Source organism: Cygnus olor, chromosome 10 (assembly GCF_009769625.2).
Source record: "Cygnus olor isolate bCygOlo1 chromosome 10, bCygOlo1.pri.v2, whole genome shotgun sequence".
Classification (NCBI taxonomy): domain Eukaryota; kingdom Metazoa; phylum Chordata; class Aves; order Anseriformes; family Anatidae; genus Cygnus; species Cygnus olor.
Genome location: NC_049178.1, coordinates 18,352,758 through 18,371,401, shown reverse-complemented (window position 1 = coordinate 18,371,401; position 18,644 = coordinate 18,352,758). Strand labels below are relative to the sequence as shown.

At 42.2% G+C, this 18,644-nt stretch overlaps 1 protein-coding gene across 2 annotated transcripts in view; it reads left to right on the top strand.

The window, feature by feature from the left end:
- Nucleotides 1-15,054, top strand: part of SHQ1 (SHQ1, H/ACA ribonucleoprotein assembly factor) — a 48,442-nt gene extending 33,388 nt beyond the window's left edge. Inside the window, exons 13-14 of one of the 2 annotated variants that reach the window (XM_040569283.1) lie at nt 13,859-14,225; nt 14,486-15,054. In XM_040569283.1, the coding sequence (XP_040425217.1) occupies nt 13,859-14,225; nt 14,486-14,494 (376 nt within the window). In that variant the 3' untranslated portion in view covers nt 14,495-15,054. Of the gene's footprint in view, nt 1-13,858 lie in introns of both variants that reach the window. The other variant, XM_040569282.1, reaches the window with a different exon arrangement.
- Nucleotides 15,055-18,644: the final 3,590 nt, after the last annotated feature.

The following is an 18,644-nucleotide window of genomic DNA, read 5'->3' as shown; positions in this document are numbered from 1 at the left end:
CAGAGTCTTTGTCTGAGTACTGGCTGATATCTTAAGCAATTCGTAAGAAAATACAGTGTATGTCTCTTTAGATAAAATTTCTGGTGACATTTAAAGTTGTTCTTTTTTTAAAGTAGGAAATAATGATTTGAACAGATGAGTTGCACAGACTGACCCAGATTGGCAACATACGCTTATTTGAACAACATGCATTTTAATACAATCAAGTATAAGATGGCACATTTACAATAAGAGATTGTAGATCATGGTTATGAATTGAAGAGCATAAGACAGTTGAGGGCAGGAAAAATTGCTTGGGTCATGCTTGAGAACAGTTTGAACTTGAGTACCTATTCATCTCTCGGTAGGTAAGAGCGTGCGTACGGTGTTTCACTGAAGAAGCAGAATGGTATTGTTTAGGAGAAAAGTGGCACAACCTCAGACTGCATCATTTGTGAGCCTGCTAACAAACCGACTAATTCTCGTGTCTACTTTTAAAAAATGTTGAAAATTGGAGAGAGTTACAGGAGAAAAAGCTCCATGAATGTGCGTGTCTGAATGACCTATGTTATGGCAAGAAACTGGAAAACCTTAGTGGGTCATTCCTAAGAAAGACTGATTTTTGACATGTCTGCAAGTATGCTGGGGCAGAGATTCGTTGTTTAGCCATTGTGTAATACAAGAGCAACAAAAAATTACAGCTAAAAATCCATCTAATTGAATATGAAACAGGAAAAATTCAGACCAGTGATATGTTGACTTGCCTCATTCTCCCTAGTTTTTGGGTGATTTTTGTACTGTTTTATCTGTTTCCATCAAGACAACGTAACTCTTGGTTCGTACCTTATGGCTCAAACACTGGCTATGGATATGGTGCAGAAAGTATTTGAGATTCTTCACAATTTGTTACTAAAATAGGCTTTTCTAGTCCTTTTTTTTTTTAAAGGGAAATGCTATCATTTAGCACTTAGACCTTAGGTAAGGGCTTACCAATTTATCAGAGTGCACAGGCTGCTGGTGCCTGAATTTGGTAGAGAATCCAAATTTTATTTATTTCCATGCCAAGTCATCTGCTTTTAATCCTTAGATCACAGTTCTTTGATTTAAAAATAGTAACTAAGAATTTGCAGGCACATTATGTGTTTGTCTCATCTTTCACTATTTTGATGTATGTTTTTAATATAGTTTCTCTTTGTTTACTGTCATCCTGAGCTGCCATGCTTCTCATTAAATATTGCATCTTATTTAAGGCCCGAGGTGTCGCTTCAATTGTCTGTAGAGCAGTAGGTGTACACGGAGCACTTTGTAAATAACAATACCCAAGCAATGTAATATACTGACTTAAGAGGCTTAAAGCAAAACAGTGTTTGCCCTAAAGGCTGAAAAATGTGATAGACAGGTGGGTATAATGCCAGAAATTTCCCTTTATATATGTTTTAGCAAGCCCTGTAAAGCATGGATTTCTAACAAGGGATTTAATCTCTCTTCCCAGCTGCTAGCTGCAGTTTCCTTTGATGTTTTCCTCTCCTTTCCTCTCTTTTTTTTGCCCTATTTATTCCATCGTTTTTCTATAGCTCGTATTCCTTCCGGCTGTGTCTGCATGCACCTTGCTGTGGGTAGAGAAGGGAAAGAAGAAAGCCATTTTTTCCCCCTCAGGCCACTGTTTTGATTTCCCAAAGTTGTTGGGAGGCAGCTCCTGTCTGCCTGCAGAAGGGTCAGCGCTCGGTGCCGTGTCTCTGCAGGCGGCACATCTCGGCTGGCTTCTGCTCCGACGGGGGAAGGACAGGCTCGTGTAGTTGTTGCCTTTCTGAGCAGGTGGAGTGTGCAGCTGTGATCAAAGCGGGGAGCCGATGAGCAGCCTGCTAATGCCTTCCTGTTGTGTTTTCAGCCCTGTCAGTGTTGCCTCGGTCTCTTCCGCCCGCTCCCACCCCTCGCGGTGATTCCCCTGTAAATCTCAAGACCAAACAGCGATGGCACGAGAGAAACAATGCTGAAGGAGTTGGGATGATCATTTAGCTTGGGGCCTGCCCCCACTATTCCCCGGGGACTCCTTCCCGCAAGGACCGCGGCTGCGGGCTTTCCTGTCGTGGTGGGGAGCCAGGTATGCGGCCATCTCGGTGGGATGTGGCCTCATTGTCACCAAAAGGCGTAGGAGGGGTGATCCTGCCCTAGGGCAGCCGATACGAGGTGCCCTGCAAGCACGGGGCGTTGGCAGAGGAGACAAGAGGAGGCCATAGAGAGATACTAGATTGTGAGGGGCCACGGTGAAGCCCAAGCTACAGGTAACAGCAATTAAGAAATTTACAAGTGAGATGCTGCTGACGTAGAACAAGTGTCAGCGTTCTGTTTCTGTCACACAGCCAACACTTGCTATCGCATCTTAAAATCTGTTCCTTTCACTGTGTCTGTTTTGTGGCGAGTTCCTATTAATCTTGCGTTATTTTATTTACCATATAGAACTTTGGAAGCCGCGCAGTTGCTGGATGTTTAGGCTGGTTGCAACTTATTGAAGCTATTTTGGCAACACTGAGCTGTTTCTAAACTCAGTTAAAGCATTCTTAAAACATAAACACTGTTCAGTTTCTTTTTATAGTCCAGTATTAATTAGAAGTCTGTTTTTTCTTCTGAATATTTTCGTAGCATCATATACATAAGCTGTCCTTGATTTCTTTTATAATCTATGATATGTTTAGTTTCAACTTATCAAAAGACCAAGTAATGAAAGTAAAATGTTACACTGGAAAGCTTCATCTTTTTTTTAAATATTTATAAATGTGAAGTTCAGCTCATACAGTATTTAGATTCTTTATGAAAGAAATGCTGTGGAACTACAGAATAAATATGGAGGGAAAGTCACTTGAAATACTCAGATTTATTAACATAAAGAAGTCACTTAAATTGAAATGATGGTGCTGTGTTTTATATTTGATTTATGTTTAACAGACTGTAATACTTTAAGCTCTGTAGATAGCAGTTCGTGTTTACAAGACTGCGAGTTGGCTCGCAGCGTAAGTATATCGCTCTTAGCTCAGAATGCAGGCAATGCCCTTTGGAAGCCAGAGTTGCAGGATGAAAGCATTTTCTATTGCCCATAAGCCTGTTGGATTCTTCCACGTCAGCCTTTGTTTTGTGCTCTGGACTTCTGTCTGTCACCTGAAGACAAGCGGTGGGTTTCTCTTGTCTGTTCTCCCTTGTAAAGGGAGACATATTTTCCGGACTTCTTTCTGAACCCAGTGCTCCCATTTTTATGGCGTGATTTTCTTACCTTTAAGGTAAAGATTCGGTGAGCAGCGAATACGTTTCCAGTCTCCACTTTGTCTGATGTCTACAAAGGAGGAAGGGAGAAAAAAAGTTCTGTAAACTTTGTACAAATCCTGTCCTTGTGCCCTCATTTCATCTTATCCCTTGACACCTCCATGAGGCAAGAGGCAGCAGCTGGTCTGAGCGCTGATGGGCTGGTTGGTACAAGCAGTTGGTATGTGCATGCTGTGGTCTCCAACCAACCCAGTACACCATGGTTGTGTTCTGCCTGCCTTTTCTCATGGGGCTGTCTATTTCTGATCTATTTCTGCTTATTTTCATGAAACATGCAGGACTTCAAAGATCTTTTTCAGCCTGTAGTTGCTTTTAAATTTGATTGAAGTTGCCTGTTATTTCCAAAATTTGTTATAAAGGAAATAATTAACCGTAAGTATAGAGATAGTATAACTGTGTAGGCCTAAATTATTTAGGCTAAAAATCAGAATCTATTCTCTTGAGAAATGGAAAAATGAATTCTTACCTGCACTTGCATGAGATACCCTGAATAGACTGGGCGCGTTATTTTAGCAGCTGGCTTTTCATAAGGATGTTTATAAACTGTGGTTTTCAGTGCTGTGTTCTGGAGACTTTTTTTTTAACCTATAAAGTTAGTGGTTAGTCTAGTACTAAACTGTGTGAACAGATGTTGCATTATTTGTGTTGTGTTTACACTCATCTGTCTTTCTTTTGCTGTAGATAATGTAGAAGATTAGTTAAAGTTTAGATCAATTTTTAGCCAAGTCCTGAAGAAAATGGTCCTCTTTCTCCTTCACAAACACATTCAAGTCAGCTTCGTTCTTAGGTTAGCTTTGGTACGCATTGATCAGAGTTAATGAGATTTTAATGGGGTTATTTATTGGTTCTGCCTCTTACTATAAAATATGTAATAAACTAAGTGCACAGAACTGTTGAATGGAGCTGCTCGAGTTTATCTCGCTGCCTGTTAATGATACCACCTTCTCTGTGATTCTTTCAGATCTCCGAAGTCAGGTGGGGTTATGATTGGCCACCTCTCAGATGGTACATCTCAGGAAAACGGGTAAAATAACAGTAAAGGTCAGAAAGAGCAACTTAGTAGATGTTGTCTATTCCATAAAGGAATGGCTTCCTGTTTTACTGGTACAGTAAGAGGAATTTTGTGGGTAGATGTGCCATTTTTGAAGAAAGAAATGTAAAATTTTAGACTTCTGAACTTCTCTGCTCATTAGGAACCTAAGGTATTGTCTGTGTATGGAGAGAGAGAAAAATACTGTCTGTATTCTTCCGAATGAGTGCGTTTCCTTTCCAAGAAAGGGTTGCCCTTTGGCTCAGTTAATGTGTATTCTTCTTTTCCACTTCATGCCTCAGACTTCAGGGTAGTGTTGTTCTGCTTCGTTAAAGTTTTAGCTCTATTTCACAGTAGAGACCGGTTGTGTTCCCAGAACTGGATAAAATCTGTGTATAGTTCCCCAAGCCTGTGGTAAATTGGGGTAAAGGGGTATGTAAAGTAGTTTTCAGTAAAAATCATGTAAAGTTAGAGATTGTTCTTGCAGTTCCTAATAGAACAGAGTGTGCAGATAGGCAAGCTGTTTGTCACTGTTTAAAATTTACCAAGACTACAGACTCTGCTGTGAATTACTTTCAGAGCTTAGTTTGGGGGGGGGCTCACTCTTGGTGTATGTGTTACTACTGCCAGCAAATAAACACTGAAAAGTCTGGGCTAATTCTGAGCTTGCTTTTTCAGAACCATTTCTCTTTGGTTGGAGGTCACTGCATCAAGGATAAGTTGAAACACTCGTTAGGAATAACCTTGAAAGTGGAATAAAATGTGGTGAAATACAGTGTCTCATATAAAACATGATAAAAGGTGTAATTGAGTTAGAGACTCTTATCTCCGCGCCGATTCTGAGGCTTTAGGAGTAGTTTTGGCAAATGGATGGTGTGCTTAGTGTGAGGAGTTTCTTACGATCGCAGCTAAATGTCCGTTTGTAAGGATTATGTTCCTGGACTGGAGGATTTTTTTGTTATCTAATCTCGTTGTTTGACCATTTATGCTTTTTTGCGCATGTTGACTCTAGGTGTTTCTACATTAATGAAGTCTGCCTTTGCATTCGATGTCATTTTTGTTATTGCTTTTGTGTTTTGCAGTCAGGGTCAATCAAACCTAGACTTCTTCATATCTTGAATATTTTATTAAAATCAAATTGTCTTTCAGTTCTCTATCATGAGAATTAAATCATTTTGTTTTTCTTATTAGCTGTTTGTTTTTCAAGTGTGGAGGGATGTTTGACTTTTAGTTGGGTTTCTAGGGGAAGCATGCTACTGTTGGCCCAAAGCCCTGAAGTTTTAGTCCTGTTAGGGTAATTCAGGAGTGTGTCTCCCTCTCCCACCTTATCATCCGCCCCTGGATGTCAGAGTGTGCTTTTCCAGTGACTTACCGTGTTACTTAAAAGGGTGAGCTCAGTTACCATCTTCAAGACATTCCCTGAAGATCACCACTTTGGTTGCTGAAGCAGCTGTGCAGGCTGGATGGAAGCTGATATCTAAATTCTAGGTGGAGGAACAATACATTCTCTTCTCAAGTGTACATAAGAATAGCTGGGTGCTCGGTCAGCTGTGTCACTCTCGTATGAACTTTATTTTTGATGTGGTCAGCTGTAACTTACCGAGTCCTCTGCCTCAAGGGAACTTCAGGAGTAGATTTGCTGTCTTAGGGAGATGAATTTTCATCCAGGTCATCGCAAAATTCCTGTAGGAAGTTGATGTTGGCATTATCAATGGGCTGAACATTGAACAAGGTCTCTTCATACCCCTTGTGTAGCCACGTAAGCCAAATAGGGCTTGGAAGAAAGCGATAGATGGAATCTAGAGAGACGCCTTATGGGCAGGAAAAGGGCCAAGCTGCAGGGTCTGCAGCTTCGGCACCAGCTGACCAGCGACCAGAAGCAGCAGGTACGTCGGATGGCAGCCTGTCCTCTGCCGTTGGGGCAAGGCAGAGTTCCCTTATCCCTCAGAGCTTACCCAGCGTTCAGTGTCGTGCAGATACTTACACCTAGGTGCCCTCTGTCTGAGCTGCTGGGGCTCTGCTTGGGTTTATATCTGGTGATGCCTGAGATAGTATTAACTCTAGGGTTGTTCTGATACTTACTGTGCCTCCAGCTAACAAGAAATTGTGGGAAACGATAAGCAGTGCTGCCAGGTCTGTCATCTGGAACACCTTTAAAGTGGTTGTACTGGCTGGGCGTGCTGCTTGTTATCTTATCTGTTGTATCTGAGAAAAAGGATGTCTCTGAGGCTTTCTCTTCTAAGTCTGAATTTTGCCAGGCCTTGTCAGGGGAGAGAATTTAAATATAGACTGATGCTTTCTCCTTAAACTCAGTAGCTTCTCGTGGAGCCATCCCAGCATATGGAGGAGGTTGGAAGACCCATCAGACGGGAAGCCTTTAGCTTAACGCAGCAGCTTTGCTGTTAGATGAATCCTAGGTGTCCGGAGCTCCTGTCGAGTGGAGATAAGTTATTTAACTGCCCTTTTTATATCTGTTAGTCCTGCTGGCTGGCACAGCATGCTGCTAGTTTGTCGTTGAATGCATCTCATGGAACTGTAGGCCTACCAGGGGATGGCTGCTTAGCAATAAGACAGGCCTGCTCTCTTACGTGGTGGAGCCTACAACACTGCAAAGGCAAGTCTGCACTTGAAGTATCTACTGTTTCTTTGAGAGTTGTTTATCTTGCCTGTAAGGCTTAAATATAATTAATGGAAAGTGTTCTACATTTAAAACGGGGCTTGTCAGCTCTGTAGAGCTAAGTTAGAGCATTGCTAGGGACTGATCCCCATTGTAACGCAATTAACAGGCCCAAGCCACATTTGAACAGCCTCATACAACAGGACTTGAGTTATAAATCTCGGTTCCAAGACCAGTTAGGTCGCATTCAAACACCAGGCTGGTAACCAAAGCTGTTGTCAGTGTTTTTGATATACAGGTTCCCATGCTTTCTTGCTTTTGAGCTATTCTTGCCCAAGTACGACACAATCTGCCATGACTTCGTGCTCTGTGCACTAACTTGATTGTGATTGAGCAGGGGGAGATAAAAAAAGAAAATTCTGTTGTGTTATAGTTTTGTTATCTGTTATACCTAGTTTACACCACAAACTTCAGAAAAGTGGATGTTTGTATACATCTGTAAAATGCAAAACCAGGCTTATGATTCAGTAGAAATAATTTTTCTATTGTTTACAAAAACAGAAGCAAGCTAAAGCTTGTACCAGTACAAGAAGACGCTCTTCGTTCCGTAGTGAAACATTGCTGACTCCTGTTTTTAAAGGCTGTCATGCCAATTTGACTATTTACTCCTATGTTTGCAAATACTTTGCCCAGCATTTTAGGTATGCAACTCACAATGCTGTGATCGAGTATGCAGTGCCACACGTCATGTAGAATGAGGAGTAGAATGCTGATTTTCATATTTTTCAAGTTCTTTGTTTTCTTGTTTGTTTGTTTTAAGACAGCCGAACTGCTAAACCAAGAGATTTGGATGCAAGGCAGATACCAGGCAGATGGAAAGGCCTGGCCCATTAACACTTTTTCTTTAAACCTTTTCTTTTCGTACTGCTGTTTCTGACTGATGAGCATATTATACAGAAGCACTTTTTTTTTACTTAATGTTTGGTGAATATTTGCTTGATTTTTGTCCCCAAACAGAAAACTGTTTGTGGATCTTAAGTCTGGGTGTATCCCCCCAAGTCCTGTGGTCTTCACCTGCTGTGGCTAGGTTAACTCTGGTAGGTTACCTTTCCTTCCAGCTAACGTTAAACGTCCCTGCAAAAAAATCAAGTCCCTGCAGTGTGTCTTCCTCTGTGAGACCTCTTCTGGTACCTCCGTGTTCTGGAGATGGCAGCTGTCTTCATTCATCAGACCCCAGTGCCCTCTTCACTCCTTAACAGAAGGTAGAACCAGAGCCCCTCGGGCTGTAGCTGGGGAAGTCGCGTCCTGCTTCCCACCCACCCCAGCCACCCCTCGTGTCACTGGGCACTGCACTCAGTCCCCAGTGCTCTCACCTCTCCTGGTGATCATCCTGAATGGTCAGCACTACAGGAGGTGTAGAAGGGAAGAGGGAAATGTAGCAAAGACCATCTCTGTTTTCTGAAAGGCCGCTGAGGCAGGAAGTACTCTTACAGTTCCTATACACCACTGTTACTGTAGACTGTAGCTTATTCGAACTTACAGATTTGTCTGTCGATTGGTCCTTTAGATTGCCATCCTACACCCAGCTTTCCCTTTCCTGCTGCCATATTCCTCTTTTTTTCCTGCTTTATCTATCTCCCTTTATTTACTAAATCTCCTTTGATTCTTTGTTCTTTTCACCCCAGTTTTACTCTTTTATAATCTGAGATCTGTGGAACAGCATCTATTGTTTCTTTTAGACAAACTTTCCTGCTGCCTAGGCAAGGATTACAGTACTTCTGTCATGAAATTTTAATTTCAGACTAAATGGACAAGACCTGAGATGCCTCTGTTGTTACCTGTTTCTTGAAGCTGCACGTTAAACAAAACATGCAACTGATCAGCTTAACCTGTAATTAAGCATTTTCCTTAAGCAACTGACGTCTTGATAACTAATAATTACCTTGTGTAGCACCTTTAAAGCTTATTATGCAGGTTTATGTAAGAACACTATTACCATAATAATAAGATATCATTACCACAATGTGCATACGGAATGAGCATGTCTTAAAGTAATCATGCGATTCCATTAATCATACTTGAAAAAATTAAAGTATTTGCTGTTTAATCTCTAAAATGCTACTCAAAAGATTTTGGAAACAGCAGGACCTATTTACTGCAAGCCTCTCACACATCGTATCTCGCTTCTGGTGTTTCACTTCTGTTTCCTGAATTGTTCCTTATCTTTCAGCCAGGGAAACTGTCAGCTCAGAGACCCACAGTATCCCTTGAAAGCATTTCCATGCTCTGATTTTTAAGCTGTTTCCCTTGTTTTTTGTCCACAGAGTACTGCCACCTTTTCTTAAGGCTGATGTGAAATGCACTCCTGAAATTCAGTTCTCCTTGAAATAAGATAATTCCCTTAAACAAGATGGACTGATAGCTAATTGCAGTTCTGTCAGTCCTTTGCACAGGAAAGGTGTGGGGAGGGAATGACACAATGCTGCTATTTGAGTGCCTTGTCTTTTTTAATATAAAAGATTGGAAAGTTGGGGAGTGGGGTTTGCAGCTTTTATATATAAATTTGTCAAGAGCACGATGGTTTGAATTTATTTTTCCTATTTGAAATGTTGAGCTCTGTAGGCTTTCCATTTTTTCTGGAAGAGACTTGATGACCAGAGTAAAAGTTGGGAGGAAGCATTTCATCTGCTAAGAAATCTGAGTAACTGAAAAGATACTTCATTCATGCTCTTTTAAATCCAGTTAAAATCAAATATCCGATGCAGCTAAGAGCTAAAAAATAGTAGTGGGGCTTCGAGCAACCTGATCTACAGAAGGTGGCTCTACCCATGGCAGGGGGTTGTAACTAGACGATCCTTAAGGTCCTTTCCAAGCCAAATCATTCTGTGTTTTCTATGAAAATATTTTTGTAGGCTTTTTATGGCTTACCAGAAGACTCCTATTCTGGTTGGTGTAATGGGATTCTTGGGTTGGTGGCGGTGCAGTTAGAAAAGGTGGTGCAGGTCTGCATGAAGTCTGCACCGTTTCTTTTTTCTGAAACATGCTCTGGGGCCTTGGCCATCACACTGCTCCCTGGGACCCCGTGGGAGAGAACTGAGGTAAGGCAGATCTGGGGAGCAGGAATTGTTGGCCTTTTGCAGGCATTTACTCATTCAAGCAGAATATCGATTTGTGAGGTTGAATCAATGGCATGTTTTGGTTATCTGTTGTAAAGATAAAAAGCATCTCCTCTTTCGGTAGTTCTTGCAGAACTTCTGAGGAAAAAGGAGTACACGTGAGTCTGGAAGCCACAGCTGTTTTATGACTTAATTATCATTATTTTGTAGTCTACTTTGATCACTCAGGAGGAATTAAAGCGAGATGTTCAGAAGAATGCCTTTTGCAGTTTTACATTGTCCAGTAAGACAGATGTTCACCGCTGTCAGGCACCAGCATTTTCATTCATTCTCTTTGAATTCATTGATAAAAATGCATGTGAGTGTAGAGTGCTGAAAAACCTGCTGCTTTAGAGGGGCCATTCTTTTATCTGTCAGTGGTACCACACATCTAATTTAGTAAAATAATGTGTGTTGAATTAAATGAGCATATCGCTGTATATTTTCTTCTGTACCACTTGTCATTGGTAATCTGGAGCACAGTGAAGTATTAATGTAAAAATGTACATGATGCCATACACCTCCTTAATACTTGACTCGGTTATGTGGCATATTCCTTTATCCGAAGTGTTAACTGCATTATAAGAAAATACTAAAAAAAGGAGGAAGGAAGTTTTTAAGGAAGTGATTTCAAGGACAGAACATCTTGGAGGAAAAATATGCAGGAAAAATTAGGATAGCAGAAATAAGTAAAAGCCAAAGAATACCTACAGATACCTACAGGGCTGGGAAACAGCGACAGACATGATAGAAAAGGTGTGTGGGTAAACAAGACTTGAAAAACTGATTTTCTATCTGTAATGCCAGTAGTAAAACACGTAGTGAGACTGAGGTTGCTGGAGTTGAAGATGTGTCACCAGAGGAAACGGTGCGTCAGTGAAATTAAAAGGAACCACGTATTCTCTGCCACGATGCAAGGAAAAAAATAATCTCTGTAACAACGCAAGTTGAGGTTGTGGGGCTTGTGTTCTTGTGGACAGTCAGGTAGTAGGACAAAAATAATTGTGCCTTCATGTTGTTAACAGCTCTTACAGTGGGAGGAGGCACATAACACGAGTACGTGCAAGAAGTTAGGAGGAAGGACGTGTTTCAGAAGCAAAGGAGAAAAATGCTTTCTGAAAGGGATGTAAACTCCTGTGACTTAGAGCGTAACCCAGCTTCTCACCGGTGTGTTCAGGAAATAAATTTCCCTGCAAGACAGTTATTCCTGCACGACTTACCTGCCAGGCCTTATGAACCTTTCTGTGCATCATTTGGGGTTTCTTTCTTCTTTTCTTTTTATTTAAGGAGTAAGTAAAATGTTTCCTCTGTTACAAAGTAGGCAACTTCTCAAATCCTCTGGAACTTAAATAAATAAATAAATAATCAAGATCTTGATTTAAAAAAAAAAAAGAAAAAGGAAGTATTTTACCTAAATAAATTCGGGCAATGTTAAGTAAGCAGCTTTTTAAAATTTGAAACCCATGTTTACATTGGAGGCTGTTTGGATTTGTGATTTAACTTTTAGCTTTGGAGTTAAAAGTCCTAAAAATATCATTTTTCTGTTGCTTCTGTTATTTCCTGTAAACACTTAATTCTTGGTTTTCTACTCTGTGGGTTGAGCAAAGGAAGGTTGGTGTATTTCATTCCAAGTTCAGCTTTTAAACGTTGCGCTGTGCCTAAAAACGTGTAAGAAGCTGCATTCAATTTCCCTTCCCCCAATTTTAAATCCAATTCCTTTAGGAGCGGGGGGAAAAAAAAATTGAAGAGTCTATGTTATACTGAGTAATTATCCCCCCTGGGAAATAGAATATAAAGATCTTTAAAATCATTCAGCTGAGAGAACAAGCACTTCAACTTGTGCCTCGCAGGAGTCATGTATTACATTATCAGCTGCTTGCTCCGGTGTCAGCGTGTCGTGCCTTGCAGGTTAGCAGGTTTTGGCAGAGGAAATGAAAGCCAGTCAGTTACTGCAGGATTTATAGTAGACCTGCTGTTGCAGGAAGTGGTGAAAAGTTGATTGATAGTCTGGGGCAAAACTCTGCAACAAGAAACAGGATGTATGCTTGCCATTTTTATACCTGTTTTCCCCTCTGTGTGGTGTTGTCCCCCCCGCCCCAATTCGAGGCATTCCCTTGCTTTTGGTTCTGTTTTTAAATCCACGATGCACTTTTTTAAAGCTTTTTTAAAGCACATGCTGACTGCAGAGCACTCGAGGAAATGGATATGGCTCCAAAGATTAGGAGCTGAGGTAACGTGCCTGCTTTAGTAGTGGTGCTTATCTGAACGGTCCCGATAACTTTTTTTCACTTACATTTCATCTGTCGTACAAACGCAGGGTAAAGCACAGTGTGTTGGACACCTCACGGATGCACCAAGGGAGCTGTGAAGCGAGGAGAATATATCAGAGAAACCAAGTGGAGGATAAATAGCATAGCTGCAGAATAGTTTTCTCAAACTTTCTAATGCAGGAAAGATTGATTCTGGGAGGCCTGGAGTATGGTTATGGATTCTGTCAATATATCCTGAATTTTTTTTTTGTAACTATTGTCTTGTTTCGTGTTAGTAAATGCATATAACTCAAATCTTAAATTGTGTACTTTTTTCCTGAATATTTATATTTTTAGACAGATCCTAGAAAGTCTGTATGTGTTTTGAGAGGAGGTGAGATTTAATTTCAAATAACCTTTAAAAACGAGGATTGTTTCCTCTTTGTAGAGGAGGGGAAGGGAAGATCCACTTCCTCTAAGAGGCAGGCTTTAAAGAAGTCTTCAAAATTAGCAGAAGAGCGGGGACTGGTCAGAGAATAGCAGAGCAGAGCTTTAAAATGAGATCTCTGAAAATGCTTCCTAAGCAAACGAAAAGTTTTGTGGAGCACGTAGAGTGGAAGGTGGTCACCAGGAGCTGTACATTGGAGCTAGCATGAACTTCTCAGAGGAAAAACTGTTGTAGTTTCAGTTAAGAGCCGTCATGCTTTTTGTTTGGAGTTGCAGCACTGAAGTTTTCAATACTCTAAGAATACAACTCAATGTAGTGCAATTGCTTTTATGTATGAAATGAATGTCACTTGGTTGCATTGCAAAGAGAGAGCCGCGTTCCCGGAGTCTGATGATGCTCGTTAGGAGCGTGCTGTTCTGCGGAGTCAGCTTATTATCGGCTGTCATTTGTGTTTCTTAAAGAGGTCAGAGTTAAGAGGTGGTTAAACATGTAACCAGTATAAAATCTGAAAACAATTTGAAGGCATCAGATAGTTCTGGGAGAGTTAAAGGTAAAAAATTAAGCATTTAAATAATGAAGACAACCCACTGAGATGGACTTGATCAACTGTGCTCTGTCAGTTCATCTGCATTTAGCAGACATCTGGAAGGGCAGTAAAACAAAATGATTCTGCTGCATGTTAACTTAATCCAATAAGCCAAATACTGCAGAGTTCACTGCTAAAGACAGCAATCCTGAAAAGATTTCTTCTGAGATCAGTGTTTTGAAAATCACTGTGAAATCGGTAGTTTGCTGTGTATTGCTGAAACAACAAAGCAGTATTTTTTCCTGAAAATGTCACTGAAGGTTTTCAGTGGGATATTGCCTAGCCATATGAGAAAAATTACTCAAAATAATAGTAATCACCAGTACTTTGGATACTTTTGTGTATCTACTTTTACAGTTATAACTGAAATAGGAAGTTGTTTGCAAACCAAGCGAATAGTAGAAATGTTTGATTTGTTCTCATTATCAAATGGGAATGTTCTGTTTGTAACATTAAATACGTTTTGTTCTTGTTTAAAGGTCAAAAAAGTTGGCTGCACTTTCTGAATCCTTGCAGAAAACCTCACTGGCTAAGTCCCACCTCGGATTTGAGCTGGAAGAGCTGGAAGCAGCAGCGCGGCTGGTGCAAGAAGAGGAGAGACAGTTAAAAGCTGCTGCAGCAGTTTCCAGGCAACAGCTGCCTTCCTCTGAGTCGGAGACAAGTGACTCTGAAGAATCGAGCAGCACTTCATCTGAGACAGAAGGCTCTGATTCAGATGAGCAAGAGTCCTCAGCCGATGAAGATGGGAAAATAAATTCTTCACAAGGCGTGCTTCAAGAGGAGGGGACAGCTCCACTTATTGACTGTAATGGATTAAGGCAAGACGCAAACACTTCGATGGTTGAGGTTAGCGATGAAAAATCAAAGGCTTCTTTGCAATCTACGTCTGTTCCTGGAAAATTGATAGAAGAATTAGAAAAACAAATGCACACTGCAATTAGTCTTTCAGAACAGCCCAAAGAACTGGCTGCTGCAAGTTGCTTTGCTTTACGGGAACAAGAAGAAAACCATGTGTCTGAACCTGACAAGTATTCAGAGGTTTCTACTGGGAAGGGAAATTTCTTGGAGGTGCCTTCAAAGACAAATCCTTTGCTTTTTCTTTGCAGTACAAATGAAGATGAAGACTAAGGGACCATGGCAGAGCAGTGTGACCCAATAGCAACACAGCTCATTGCTGTAATGAGGTGTTCCCAAGGCTATGCTGAGCTGCAGAGAGAAGTCGATATTTTTCTTCTTTGTGTTGACAGTCTGGAGGACAAGACTGCTTTGAAAAGAATGGATGTGAATGTATGATAGCCTCACATTTTTTTTTTTATTTTTATTCTTTGGTTTTACAGAGTCAGGTGTGATCTCTGCATGAGGGAACGTGTAATTTCAGTGAACTTATTAAAAAAAAAAAGTTTTTGTTAAAAAAAAGTTTTTGTTAGGCTTGTTTAGTAGAATTATGTCCTTAATCACAACCGAAGTCAGTTGCAGAATCATTAAAGATATCTTTAGATGTTGGGATTTACTTGGAGAAATACTCCCGTTATGTTTGTATATCACGTTTTCTGCTTTTTTCATTTTGAAATGGTTTTTAGCTAACCACTTCGAAGATGGTTGTAATGTTAAAAATGTAAATTCTTATAAATAAGATTTTTCTATTTTTGTGCAAAAATAAAAGAATTTTTTCAGTGCAAGATAGAGCTTATAGCTTATTTCTGCAGTTCTTAATACATCACAAGTGCTGAAGTAACTTAATTCTTTCATCTAATTTGAAATGTTTCCACATGTGAGCACGGCTATTGCTTTTTAAAGAACACAAGTCCTAATTATTTCTTCTTTCTCTGTATGCTCTTCTCACTGAAGTAGTATTAACCAAAATGAAGAAACAGCGTCATGCAGTGGTCTTGAGTACAGGACTGAAAGCAAACCTGCTCTGTCTCGACCTAGCTTTGTCACTTAGCTGGTGAACAGCTTTGGCCAGCTGGTTTGCCCCTTTTTGTCTTCAAAATGTTGAAATAATCACTCTAGTCTGTATGTTTTGTGCTAACTTCTGTTAGCTGTAGATAGGTCCTTGAAATCTGGTGGCTGCTGCGAGTGATGCACCGCTGTTCAATCTCTACAACAGGACGTGGAGGAGGGCAGGACGGGACATGAAGCACCAGGTTGGGTCCCCCAGGTGGACAGAGCCAGGACCATCACCAGGTGGACGGAGCCAGGACCATCAGATTCACCCCTGTGGAGGAACAAGCAGTGAGTGAGGGACCTGGTCTAGTGGGAGGTGCCCCTGCCTGTGGCAGGGGGGTTGGAAGTAGATGATTTTTAAGGTCCCTTCCACTCCAAACCGTTCTATGATTACTTTTCAACCTTTTTATTATTATAAAACATATAAAAATCCCATGCTTAAAGACTTGTTCTTCCCCAGTGCTCTATACCCTGCTGGAAAGCAGCAGGCTAGTTCTGCTCAGTTCTGTTCCTCTGCTGACTCCTTTTCGGTGAGAACTGCAGCCCCGATCTGTTGGTATCTTTTATGTCCTTAAATACCTACCGGTCGCTTAATCAGCCTCTGTGTTCCGTTCCCCTGGGGAGGAACCTTTCCCATCACGTCAGGGAGCACTTACTCTTCTAAATGCTAGCAATAAAATCTGCGCTGTAGCCGCAATTACGCGGCGTATGTCTGAGTGAAAAAATGTGTTTAAGGGAAAAGTAACCCTCCTTCCTCCCTCCCTCCCTCCCTCCCCAGATTACAGGTGTGAACTCTGAAACTTCCTTCAGTTGAACATGGGCTGGAGAACCTTAAATTAGTATGAGTTAGGAAATATACACCCTAAAAATTAATAGGCATTTGTAATATCCTGTATCTTCAGCTCTTTTTTCTTCTCCTTTTTCCAGTTTTGTGGCAGACTATTAGACGTACCCTTTTCCAGTAGTCCCACTTAATTTGTGGGGACTGTCTGCCAGTTAGGGAGGACAACATTTAGTTAATCTACGTGATCTTTGCCCCTCTAAAAGCATGCTTTCTGAATGCCACTTGTGAGCCTTTTGCACGATGTCCGTGTGAATCCCGTGTGGGTGTAAATACCTTCAGTGCCCATATGACGTGACACCGTGATGGGGTCCGGACGAGAACAAGGGATGCACACGCGTGTTAACTCGCAGAGAGCTTTGATGCCATCGGGTATGTCCTCACCTTTGAGGCCCTGCACAGTTGAGCTCTGTTCCTGTCTCCTAAAACATAATGGTGCCTGTGCCATTCTTGCAGGTCTGCTGCGTGCTGCCTGTCCCGTCTGCTCCTGCTGTTCCTCTGCGTGTCTGCACCTGGGGAAACGTGCTGTGCCGTGGGTATGCCAAGACCCGGTCCCATACCCAACTAACTTCCACTTGGGGTCATTTTGATGTTCATCGCTTCCTTTTTCCAAAATCCTCTTCAGTGGTTGTGGAGCTGATCATGAAATGTTGATTTTTACATTGATTGGCAATTTTACAACTGCTGGAAGTGACTTTTGCAGCAGCGGGATGGGAAGTTTTTCCTTATTAGGGGATGAGAATTCCCTGTGGTTGTGTTACCCAGCACATCCGTGTGCTTGGCAGCAGTAAGGGGCAGCACGAGCAGCGTGCGGGGCCAGGAGCAGCACTTGGGTTAGGTTGGCGCTTGATGTGCTTTAGGACTAGGGTTAGGTTTCTGTGATTAAAGCAACAAGTGGACTACTGGAAACAATCAGATAAAACTTCTTTTCCTCCTCTTCTTTTTTTTTTTGGTGGAGACAATGTCACCCCCAGGACACTGCCACCTCTTCATTTCTCTCCTGAAAGAAAAAGAGCTGAATTGATTTTTCTTTTTTTTTTTTCCCCCTCCAGCCAGCTTTCTGAAAAGTTTATAGAGACTTTGTTCTATATCAAAAGAAGAAAGCATCGATTAGACTTGATTTACTGCAGTAAATGATGAATATGGCAAAGAAATTGATTCACAGCCCTGGAGTGAAGGGGCCGGGCAGCCCCCGCCACTGACACAGCTGAGCGGTGTCAAAGCTGGGGCTGATTGTCTCAAGGCTGGAGAAAACAAACAGGGAAACACATGTCAAACAGATAAATAGCTCTGCTGTTCAGAGCTCTCCGTGGAGGCCATTTGTCTCCAAGATAAGGAAGAATGCACTCCAAAGCTGTGAAAAGATAAGCCGGGGGAATGAACCGACTGTGGGATTGCTGCGGTCGTATCTGGTGGTGTTACAAACCCGGTGCCCCCTCCCGGGGTGTCCCGTGAGCATGGCCAATGGCCCGGGTGAACTTGCAAGGTTCTTATTAAATATTTCAGCCATGGATGGTATTCAGACCTCTCTGGTCAGCAAAGCAGATCAGTAGGTTTGAAGGTTTGCTGGCGTGGAGCTGTTTCTCTCCTTTTTCGTGGTGAGTGGCTGCAGGCTGTGGTTATGCAGGCGTGTGTGAGGTACGATTTCGCATTGACAAAATAAATTGGGGTTTGTAGAATTGTGGTACCCATAAATCATACTATTTTTATTTTCCTAGGCTTTGCAGAAGTGACAGTACGATTTCCACAACTACTGCGTTTGCAGACCTGGCTTAGATCGTATCTGAAATGAGTTTGGTAATGTTGGTTTGCATTTTGTTAGATGTTCTCTCATATTCAGAAGCCACAGCACGGCTCAGCACAGCGGACGGTGCTTTGCAGGATGCTCGAGGACAGGAACAAAAGCTGTGCGAGGGCTCGGGCACTGGCAGAGCTCCGTGATGGGCGGCGGCCCCGACCTGGCAGCCCGCTGCTTCAGTGGGAGGTTTTCTTCAGCCGGGCAGTGCTTGGTGGGGAAAAGCACCCCAGGTTTCGCAGTCCCGACCCACTTCGTGAAGCCACTTAGGGACGAAGTCCTGCGAAGGTGTCGGAAAGCAGCCCGAAAAGCCAGAGGAGAACAGACACACACACAGCAACACCCGAAGGCTTGGCCCTTTGTCCTGCTGTGTGTGGATAGATCTGTAAGTGCCCTCTGCCCAGCGGGACGTGTGAGGGCCGGTCACCATTTGACCAGTGCTTTGGTGCTCTGGGGGAAGGTCTGGGCTTCTCGGGCGATCCCCTGCACAGCCATGCTCCTGTTAATAGGCTGGGATAAACCCCGCTGTGTGTGTGTGAGGCTGTTTGCAGCTCTGGAAACACACCCCTGGTGTTTCCTCTTGGCAGACGGAGCCCCTTCTCTGAAGAGCCAAGAAATGTAATGGCCTCTCCAATTCTCAGCACCGCTTTGGCTTGCACCGCTCTGCGCGTAACGCCGCGTC